Here is an 11462-nt window from a genome sequence, read left to right on the forward strand (position 1 = left end):
ACAGAGACAGACACACACAGACACACACACACACACACACACACACAGAGACAGACACACACACACAGAGACAGACACACAGAGACAGACAGACACAGACACACAGACACACAGAGACAGACACACACAGACAGACACACACAGACAGAGACAGACACAGACACACAGAGACAGACACACAGAGACAGACACACACACAGACAGACACACAGAGACAGACACACACAGAGACAGACACACAGAGACAGACACACAGAGACAGACACACACACACACACACACTACCTGTAATATATATCTTTATAAAAACACTGAAGCTACTGGACCCTGTATCTGAAATAATCCATCAGGTCTAATTAATAACAAGCAGCCTTCAGATTTCGGCTTCGTCCCAAACCTCAAATTGCTCCCTACTAATTAGTTCACCTTAATTAGACTCTTAATGACCGCAGCAGATGTATTTATTGTCCTCCAGGTGGCGCTGTTTACTCACCTAATTAGTGTTTTAACTTAAAACGTCAGCGGCGCAGTATTATATTATATTATATTATATTATATTATATTATATTATATTATATTATATTATATTATATTATATAACATTATATTATATTTTCTGCTAACAGCGTTTCTGATTTAAAAAATCCTCCCAAATCCTGATAACAAAAATAAAAAAAAAAATCGAGTAATAACAAGAATCTTAATCGAGTCTTAACAGAATGTTAGAAAGAAGTTAATTATTTTTAATGTCAAGTGTTTTTTCTATACAAAACGAATAAAAATAAGTAAATTCTATAAGATATAAATCACCCAGATTTCATCTCTGATGAGATTCAGATATGTAAACGTAGCTCCGCCCCAAATAAATGACCACGCCCCAATTAGTGCTCAGATTCATACTGAATTGAATTTATAGAACTTGTGTTTTTCACTGATGGAACTTAAATATAGAAATCAAATGTTAATGAAACCAAACTGGGAAAAAACTGCAGGTTTCAGAAGGTGAGAGGAAATGAGAACCTTGTGAGAACTTTATTATTTAATATATAAAACTACAACGTTTACAGCAGGAGACATTTTCTTATCCAGACAATACAGACTAAAGATACCATGAGACTAAAACACTGTTCAAAGGTTTTCCTTTTAACTAAACACATACAACAAACAGGGGAGAACGCGCTAGTTTAAGTGTTTCATGAAGAGCTACATTGGTGTGAAAAAGTCTTGGCCCCCTTCCTGATTTTTTATTTTTTTGCACGTTTGTCACACTTTAATGTTTCAGATCAAACAAATGTAAATATTAGTCAAAGATAACACAAGTAAACACAATAAACACATAACCCTGTGTGAAAAAGTGTTTGCCCCCTAACCCTAAGAACTGGTTGGTCCAGCCTTAGCAGCAAGAACTATAAGTAAGTGTTCTCATTAACCTGCAGTGAGTCTGTTACAGGGGTGTTGTGAGGTGTGTTAAAGCACAGTTAAATTATGTTTTAACAGGGGGGCAAATACTTTTTCACACAGGGCCATGTAGGTTTTGTTTTCCCTTAATGATAAAAACCTTCACGTAAAAACTGCATGTTGTGTTTACTTGTGTTATCTTTGACTAATATTTTAATTTGTTTGATGATCTAAAACATTAAAGTGTGACAAACGTGCAAAAAAATTAAAAAATCAGGAAGGGGGCCAAGACTTTTTCACACCACTGTAGTTCTTTACCCGTCGTTTGAAGATATCCAGTGACTCAGCTGTCTGGACCTCTAGGGGAAGTTCATTCCACCACCTCGGTGCAGAACAGAACAGAGTCTTGTAGTAAACCTCCCTCTTACCCTGAGAGATGGTGGGACCAGTGAAGCAGTGCTGTAGACCTGAGGGTGTGAGGTGCAGTGTGAGGAGGGATGAGGGCTTTGGGGTAAGAGGGAGATGGTCTGTTTGTGGCTTTGTAGACAATCATCAATGTTTAAATCTGATGTGTTCAGCTACAGGAGCCAGTGGAGGAACACAGCAGTGTGGAGAACTTAGGCAGGTTGAAGACAAGACACACAGCTGCATTATGGGTCATTTACAGAGGATGAATTTTGTTCATATGTAGCGAGTCATGAGCGAGTCACATTAGGAACATGTGACAACAACAACAACAACAATAATAATAATAACAATAACAACAATAATAATAAGTGTTTAATTTGCTAAGTGTACAACGAGGATAAATCTCAGAGTGTGAGATGGATCAGGATGTGTTGTGTTCTTGTGTTGTGTACTCATTACACAATGAGTTAATCCTTCACACGTCCACGTCCAGCTCCGACTCCACTCACACACACCGGAGCGTGAAAGCGACAGAACGTCGACCTTACTGAGATTTTAAAGAAGTTTATTTAAATTAGTGAAGGGTGCACAAACTTTTGTAACAAACTGTAATTACCTTAATGTTGAAGTTAGTGACATTTAAAGTTTTTTTTTAAATTCTTTTATAAAGCGTTGCAGATTTAACGGCTAAAAAAGGAAAGACTTTTAATTCCTTTAACAACTTTATTTTGCTCCTTTAAATTTTGTCATCATTCCAGTTTGGAGTCTGTAAAAAAAAAATTATAAAATATTAAAAAACTATAATTATAAAAATGATAATTATAATTATAATATAAGGGGGGCACGGTGGCTTAGTGGTTATCACGTTCGCCTCACACCTCCAGGGTCGGGGTTCGATTCCCACCTCCACCTTGTGTGTGTGGAGTTTGCATGTTCTCCCCGTGCCTCGGGGGTTTCCTCCGGGTACTCCGGTTTCCTCCCCCGGTCCAAAGACATGCATGGTAGGTTGATTGGCATCTCTGGAAAATTGTCCGTAGTGTGTGATTGTGTGAGTGAATGAGTGTGTGTGTGTGTGTGTGTGCCCTGTGATGGGTTGGCACTCTGTCCAGGGTGTATCCTGCCTTGATGCCCGATGACGCCTGAGATAGGCACAGGCTCCCCGTGACCCGAGGTAGTTCGGATAAGTGGTAGAAAATGAGTGAGTGAATGAATAAATAATTATAATATAAAACTTAAAATAATTCTAAACCAATTTTTAATTTCCATAAATAAAGCTAATTATTAAAATCCGTAATGAAATCAGTGACAGAATGATAAGTTTGATCCAATTCAATTATGCAAATATGTTCTAATTTAACACCTACGCATACCGCCGCTTTAATGTCCGTCATCCTTCAGTCTGAATGAATTAACAAACATTTTTCTTTCATTTATTTATTGGATGAAATGCAACAAGCACAAACATGAATAATTTACTCTCATTGGTGCAGAAGAAAAAGTACAATCATGAAGAAAAGATCGACAGAACAAAGGAAAAGTGTGCTGGAGTCAAATAAAATAAAATAATAATAATAATAATAATAATAATAATAATAATAATAATAATAATAATAAAACTCAACAGCAAATAAACAACAGAACATTTGAGAATAAACAATGATTACTTTCTGTTTCTCTCTTTCACCAAAACAGCGTGACGTGATCGTTCTTTAACACCATGAGAGAAAAATATTAAATATAAGAGACACGTAACAAAGAAACCCAGCTGTGCACGTTTACACGTCCCTCTATCGCTCCCACAACGCCGTCAGTCTCTCATCGGGGGCTTAAAAATCTTTTTTTTTTTTTTTTTTTAAAAGTGTAAGACAAAAAAAAGATAAAAAAAACAAAACAAATAAAATTTCTCAAAAATCTCTGTGAGGTATCAAAGTTTCAACAGCAGCCAAACAATCTGCAGACAATAACAGCAGAAAGGAAGACGTTTAAAAATCAACAAATTAATACAAATAAAAAAAAGGAAAAGTTTTACTCTTAAAAAACGTAAAATATCAGCAAATGTGCGAGTGTTTCTGTAAATACAGTATTTTTAAATACTCGAAAGCAGCGAGGTAGAAGCGCACACACACACACACACACACACACACACACACACACACACAGGTTGAAGGTGTCGAGTTAAAGCATGAACACAGTCTGAATACAAAAAGCTAGAATTTCATTTTCACAGTTTAAAAATAAAAGCGCTCCAGGAGAAAAGCAGTGAGGTCTTTAATCTCAGACTCTCTCTGGTGTAGAAACGGAGGAGATGCTGAAGGACTCCATGTCCCAGGATGCAACGCGGCGGCCGTAGACAGACACTCGGCTAGTCGCGGCGTCCTTAGTGTGAAAGCTACAGATGAGGAGGTGAGAAAGCTAAAGCTGTCTGAGTAGATGACTAAAGCTTTAATGGTTTTCTACATTACACAAACACTGAAGGTAAAGTGAAGTAACCATGGAAACGGTTCTGTAGATCCATGTGTTCTGAAATCTGAGTGAATTCGGCTACACACAGAAACAAGGCACAGAAACTGGTGTAAAATGGAGCAGATTAAAGCTCTAAAGCTCAGAGCAGTGTGTCGGATAATCTGAGGACAGCAAAGGTACAAGGAACAGTGCAGGAACCTCCACAAGAACCTGAAGCTGAAGTGGAGACGTCCTGAAGAACACACACACACACACACACACACACACACACAGTGTGATCATCTCATCTCATCTCTCTTAACTCTGTGTATACACATACACACACAAAGGCTCACACACACACAAAGGCTCACACACACACACAGTCTCACACACACACACAGTCTCACACACACACACAGTCTCACACACACACACAGTCTCACACACACACACAGTCTCACACACCCTCTTCCTTTAATAACATTGTGGCTGTAACGTCCCTGCTGTAGTGCTGTGATAAAGCATCCAATCAGATTAAACTGATTACATCAGCACATTAGAGAGAAATGAGGTCATCCATCAACACACACACACACACACACACACACACACACACACACACACACACACACACACCTGTAGAATGTGCAGAGTCATTAAACGCATTAAAGCAGTGAAACGATCACTAAACCTCACTCTGTCTCTCACTCTGTCTCTCACTCTGTCTCTCACTCTGTCTCTCACTCTGTCTCTCACTCTGTCTCTCACTCTCATTTTGTCCATTGGTCTCTCTCACATTTTTTTCTCACTCCATCTGTCTCACTCTCTCCTTGTCTTATCCCTTCATCTATCTCTTGCTCTCTCTGTCTCTCTATTGGTCTGTCACTTTCTATCTGTCTCTCTCTCCATCACACTCTGTCTGTCCTTCTCTCTTGCAGTCCCTCAGTTATCCATCAGTCTCTATCTCCCCCTTTATCTCTCTCCATCATCATCATCATCATCATCATCATCTCTCTCTCCATTCCCCCTTCTGGTTACTCACTAGCGGTGTGTGGTGTTTGGACTTTAAGCATTATGGGATGTCTTTCATTTTAACAGCAGATTTGATTAATGATGTTCTACATCTTCTGTAAGGTCGACTAATCCCTGTGATTAACGCTGCACTCTCACAAACAGATCAACCTCTGATTATATCAACAACATGCTTCTTTACAGTACTGTGTGTGTGTGTATATGTGTGTGTGTGTGTGTGTGAGAGAGAGATGGGGGAGGATGGAGGAGTGCAGAAGACAGCCGTATCATTCACATTAGCACCGAGGGACAAACGAGTGCAGGGATGTGGGAGGCTGACCTATGAATATGCAAATACACAAGTCCCGCCTCCCGTCCCAAAAGAAGTCTGTTGGCAGAATAAAATATCTCCTCGTCTTCTTACCAATTCATTTAGCTAAACAATTAAGCATCTGTTTCAACATCACCATGACAACCGTCATCTGCTTGCAGCTAACATTAGCTTAGCTAAACTGCTAGCGAGCGTTCTAGCGTGCAGACTCTACAGCCACAATCAGCATGTTGAGGTAATTCTTCATACAACTTGGATGAGTGTGTGTGTAGCCCCGCCCCCAAATCATACAAAATGCAAACAATCAATTTAAATCTTTTTATCGGATTTGTAAAGGCTTACCTGTGTGTGTATGTATGTGTGTGTGTGTGTGTGTGTGTGTGTGTGTGTGTGTAACGTTCATCCAGCACAGATGACGCGACTGATCCTGCCGTGGAGCTCCTGAGCGTCAGGGCGGTCCTGTGGGTTGACAGCGAGCATGTCCTTCAGGAGTTTGCGGAGTGCGGAGGACATGTGCGAGCGGCGCCGCTGTGGGATACACAGAACCATCTTTGGGTTCTCGAGCAGAGCCTCGCCTACAGGTACGATGTCAGCTCCCTGCCGTACGTATGTCCCGAGCTGCTCGCGCTTAGACTCTCTGTCGATGAAGGTGATCCGCTCGATCATGGCCCAGATGATGATGCCCAGGGCGAAGATGTCCGCCTTGGCCGTGTAGTGACCCTCCCACACCTCGGGCGCCATGTAGAAGTCTGACCCGCATGCCGACGACAGCCAGAACTTATTGACGTTGACTTCGAGTTTGTTTTTGTCCTCGGCATCAGAACGGCCCCCGGAGCCAGACGCGAGTCCTGCACACACTTTACTCAGCCCGAAGTCTGCCACCTTCAGCACCGGCGCTCCGGAGCGCTCCGAGATCAGGATGTTGTCCGGCTTCAGGTCTCGGTGTACGATGTTGTTCTGGTGCAGGAAGGCCACGGCGCTGCTCAGCTGCTGCATGAAGCTGGTGTTGGTGTGTGGGTCGGGCTGCCGGGACAGGATGAAGCGGCTCAGATCACCTCCTTCACAGAACTCCATCACAAACCACAGGTAGCACGGCTCAGCACACAGCACACGCTCACCTGACAAACACACACGGGACGAGACGTCAGGACTGAGCAGAGACAACAGGAACAGCTCAAAGCTCCGACTGGACCAGGAGTTAATGTGTTACAGAAGAACAGAAGGTTTAGGACACGATGTTTATCACCACATTACATTTTAACTTTTACTGCACACCTTCATTCTGAAGAATAAACAACTAAACATCAGGATTAGAGAGAGAAGAAAAAAACACAATGGGCTTAATATGCCACCAAAACAGCACTGTACAGCACTCAGGGTAACAGAGAGAGAGGGAGAGAGAGAGGGAGAGAGAGGGAGAGGGAGGGGGGGGGGGTGTGAGAGAGAGAGAGAGAGAGAGAGAGGAAGCTAGAGACAGATGAAGGTGTGATGTGGAACCATTGTGCTGCTGGTTTGTTTACACCTGAACATCTCTCTTACACTCCTCCCCCTGCTGTACCTCACAGTGCAGGACACACTGTGTGAGTGCTCATCATCAACATGGCAGTCACACACACACTCATCCTCTCGCTCTCTCCCCCTCTCATTCACTCATCCTCTCTCTCGCCCCCTCCTTCACTCATCCTCTCTCTCTCCCCCTCTCATTCACTCATCCTCTCTCCCCCTCTCTCTCTCATCCTCTCTCTCTCCCCTTCACTCATCCTCTCTCTCTCTCTCTCTCTCCCTCCTTCACTCATCCTCTCACTCTCCCCCTCTCATTCACTCATCCTCTCTCTCGCCCCCTCTCATTCACTCATCCTCTCTCTCTCTGCCTCCTTCACTCAACCTCTCTCTCTCCCCCTCTCATTCACTCATCCTCTCTCTCGCCCCCTCTCATTCACTCATCCTCTCTCTCTCTCTCTCTCTCCCTCCTTCACTCAACCTCTCTCTCTCCCCCTCTCATTCACTCATCCTCTCTCCCCCTCTCTCTCTCTCATCCTCTCTCTCTCCCCTTCACTCATCCTCTCTCTCTCTCTCCCCCTCCTTCACTCATCCTCCCTCCATCACTCACTCACTCCTTGTTAGTTTGGGAATAAAAGCATCATAAAGCCTGTCAGTTAAAGACTCGTGTTCTTCAGCATACAGCTGATATGTAGCTCTATAACACAGGGGTATGTACCGTGTGTCATAATCAGGTCTCATGTGAGAGAAACTACACACTGATGAAACAGAGTCTAGCTGGAGGCTTAAAGCTCTTAAACTCCACACACACAACCTCAGGGCTGCACTCTGACCTGGTCTTCTGTTTAATTTAATGAAACTAGCCTGAACAGGTTGAGTTTCATCATCTGGCTCCAGACTCCCTCAGGGTTCGCTGCTCACTACCTTTCTGTTCTTTATTGCTCCATCACTGCAGTGCTGATGACTCACTACTGCACTTCACTTTTCCTCTACAGAGCGTCCTGGTGAATTATTACTCTCTCAGATTAGACTGTAGTGTGGGTGCAGTGTTTAGTCTCTCTCCCCCCCTCCTCTCCCCCACATGAACAGTTTCCCATAACAGCACACCCCTAAACATTAACGAGTACGTTTATTATTTATTAAACAATGATGCATCACCCGGTGGTCCAGCAGCAGGATCTCCTGCTCTTATTGATATGATAGGGTTCGATTCGTGGGCAGAGAACAAACCCAGCCACTGAGAAGTCTAATGTCAGTGGGGTCAGTGCCAGACCCAAGCCCAGATAAAACTGAAGGGTTTTGTGTCAAGAACCACATAAAGTATGAGGACCAACAGCAGCATCTCTGTATTTTAAAGGCGCATTAAGTAATATTAGCCCCCTATGCCCAGGAAACCCCGCCCCTATGCCCAGGAAACCCCACCCCTGTGCCCAGGAAACCCCAATAATGTTCTGTAGAGAACATAAAACATTTATACATGTAGAATTGTTGTTCATTGACTACTGCACTGTTACTATAGAAACCGCAACCTTCTGACCAATCAGAGTCGAGAACTGGTGCAAATACTTTTAGTACCTGATACAATACACTACTAAAACTTCCTTTGCACCTTTAAACATGTGTGCTTCCGGGTTGAGGCTGAGCTTAGCCACGCCCCCTTTTCACATCCATGTTGCATAACCCACATGTTGAGGGATTATGTTGAGGAAACTGAGGTGTAAATGGTGTGAGTGTGCACAGGACAGGCGAAGGTGTGAGTGTAAGTGTGCACAGGACAGGCGAAGGTGTGAGTGTAAGTGTGCACAGGACAGGCGAAGGTGTGAGTGTAAGTGTGCACAGGACAGGCGAAGGTGTGAGTGTAAGTGTGCACAGGACAGGCGAAGGTGTGAGTGGAAGTGTGCACAGGACAGGCGAAGGTGTGAGTGTAAGTGTGCACAGGACAGGCGAAGGTGTGAGTGTAAGTGTGCACAGGACAGGCGAAGGTGTGAGTGTAAGTGTGCACGGGACAGGCGAAGGTGTGAGTGTAAGTGTGCACGGGACAGGCGAAGGTGTGAGTGTAAGTGTGCACGGGACAGGCGAAGGTGTGAGTGTAAGTGTGCACGGGACAGGCGAAGGTGTGAGTGTAAGTGTGCACGGGACAGGCGAAGGTGTGAGTGTATGTGTGCACGGGACAGGCGAAGGTGTGAGTGTAAGTGTGCACGGGACAGGCGAAGGTGTAAGTGTGCACAGGACAGGCGAAGGTGTAAGTGTGCACAGGACAGGCGAAGGTGTAAGTGTGCACAGGACAGGCGAAGGTGTAAGTGTGCACAGGACAGGCGAAGGTGTAAGTGTGCACAGGACAGGCGAAGGTGTAAGTGTGCACAGGACAGGCGAAGGTGTAAGTGTGCACAGGACAGGCGAAGGTGTAAGTGTGCACAGGACAGGCGAAGGTGTAAGTGTGCACAGGACAGGTGAAGGTGTAAGTGTGCACAGGACAGGTGAAGGTGTAAGTGTGCACAGGACAGGTGAAGGTGTAAGTGTGCACAGGACAGGTGAAGGTGTAAGTGTAAGTGTGCACAGGACAGGCGAAGGTGTAAGTGTAAGTGTGCACAGGACAGGCGAAGGTGTAAGTGTAAGTGTGCACAGGACAGGCGAAGGTGTAAGTGTGCACAGGACAGGTGAAGGTGTAAGTGTGCACAGGACAGGTGAAGGTGTAAGTGTAAGTGTGCACAGGACAGGCGAAGGTGTAAGTGTGCACAGGACAGGCGAAGGTGTAAGTGTAAGTGTGCACAGGACAGGCGAAGGTGTAAGTGTGCACAGGACAGGTGAAGGTGTAAGTGTAAGTGTGCACAGGACAGGTGAAGGTGAAGGACATGTCCAGGTGTCCTCACCTTTGAGGGACGTCTCCACCAGACGCAGGTACTGTCTGGAGCGCTTGTTGCCGTGACTCATCTTCTGCGCCATGCCGTTCCTCTGGAGCACACACTCCTCCAGCTGGACCACGTTCTCATGTCGCTTCTCCAGGCTGGTCAGAGCCCAGAACTCAGCCAGCGCCAGTTCCACGTTCTCGGGCGCGTCACAACGCAGCTTCTTGACGGCCACCACAGTGCCGGAGCTCCGCGCCACCGCCTCGTAAACCACCCCGTAGCTGCCGCGGCCGACCTCCTGCACCAGGCTGTAGCGCGGCGCGCACACACTGTGCTCCACTGACGGGTCTCTGTCTCCTGGGTCTCTGTCTCTCTGTCCCTCTCCCGCTCGGACATTCCCGTTGCTCACTGAGTCCCTACAGGACCTGGTCATCCGCCTTCTCTGTCTCTCCCCAATGTCCATCACATCTCCTCCTTCAGCACAAGGTGTTCTGTTGTGTCGAGTCTGTATACAGCGGCCATGTTGTGACGTCACTACACTCAACCGATTCCTATTGAAATGAGTCCGGATCGTACCATTATCTCCGAGCAACAGGGGGGACACGAAGGGGACTGTGATGGTTTGCTCCTAAACTTCAGGTCAGTCCTGAGGTCTGGGACTTCATCCGTGTTGCCAGATGTGTTCAGAGGGAAACGTGCAAATGAGGAGTAAAAGTCTCCAGCTGCCATTTTATAGTGTGTGTTGTGAGAATCTCAGTGTGTGAAGCACATAAACACTTATTACACTTATAAAGCATAATAACATCTGACTTTCTAGATATTAATTATAAAATAATTATAAAATATTACACGTGATAAACATGTAAATTACATCTAATTAGAATGAAATTATAATTCTATAACTGAATTGTAAATTTGTACATTGTTTATCGCAACACTGCGTTTATAAAGTGTTCACATTAAATTAGACTTTTTAGTTTTAAAATCAACCCAAAGATAGAATTGTTTTCATTTTATTAACATGATGCGTATACAAAACACATCACTCCTCATTTGCATAAATTAATATTCAAATACAAACATTTGTAAGATGTGAGGTTTGAACTTTACACACTTTCCACAATAGACCTTTTACTACAATCCTAAAGTTTTTCTGATTGTAAATAATGTTAAAAATCCTGAAATAATAATAATAATAACAACAATAATAATAATAATAATAATAATAATAATAATAATAATAAATAAAAAAGTATCTTTAAGACATTTTACTGTGAATAGTTACACTACATGTATAGCATTTTCATGGTTTAGTGGATAATTTCAGGTCCTAAAATGATTGGCACACATTTAGTTCTGGTTATTTAGTACCTCTTTAACCAAGGGTGCCAATAGTTTCAGCACCAACAGGAAACCCTCACTCATTCATCTTCTACCGCTTATCTGAACTACCTCGGGTCACGGGGAGCCTGTGCCTATCTCAGGCGTCATCGGGCATCAAGGCAGGATACACCCTGGACGGA

The 11462-nt window shown here is 44.1% G+C and overlaps 1 protein-coding gene across 2 annotated transcripts; it reads right to left on the bottom strand.

The window, feature by feature from the left end:
- Window positions 1-3264: 3264 nt before the first annotated feature.
- stk35l (serine/threonine kinase 35, like) lies at window positions 3265-10511 on the bottom strand. 2 transcript variants are annotated; one of them, XR_009648338.1, is made up of 3 exons: window positions 9964-10511; window positions 5936-6711; window positions 3275-4501 (listed from the first exon to the last, which is right to left on the bottom strand). XR_009648338.1 is itself a non-coding variant. In XM_060867356.1 (2 exons), the coding sequence occupies exons 1-2, from the start codon at window positions 10400-10402 to the stop codon at window positions 5993-5995; spliced, it is 1158 nt and encodes a 385-aa protein (XP_060723339.1). In that variant the 5' UTR covers window positions 10403-10511; the 3' UTR covers window positions 3265-5992. The 2 variants fall into 2 exon arrangements, 1 of the variants encoding a protein (XP_060723339.1); XM_060867356.1 differs by having other exon boundaries at window positions 3265-6711.
- Window positions 10512-11462: the final 951 nt, after the last annotated feature.

Source organism: Tachysurus vachellii, chromosome 4, assembly GCF_030014155.1.
Source record: "Tachysurus vachellii isolate PV-2020 chromosome 4, HZAU_Pvac_v1, whole genome shotgun sequence".
NCBI classification, from domain to species: Eukaryota; Metazoa; Chordata; class Actinopteri; order Siluriformes; family Bagridae; genus Tachysurus; species Tachysurus vachellii.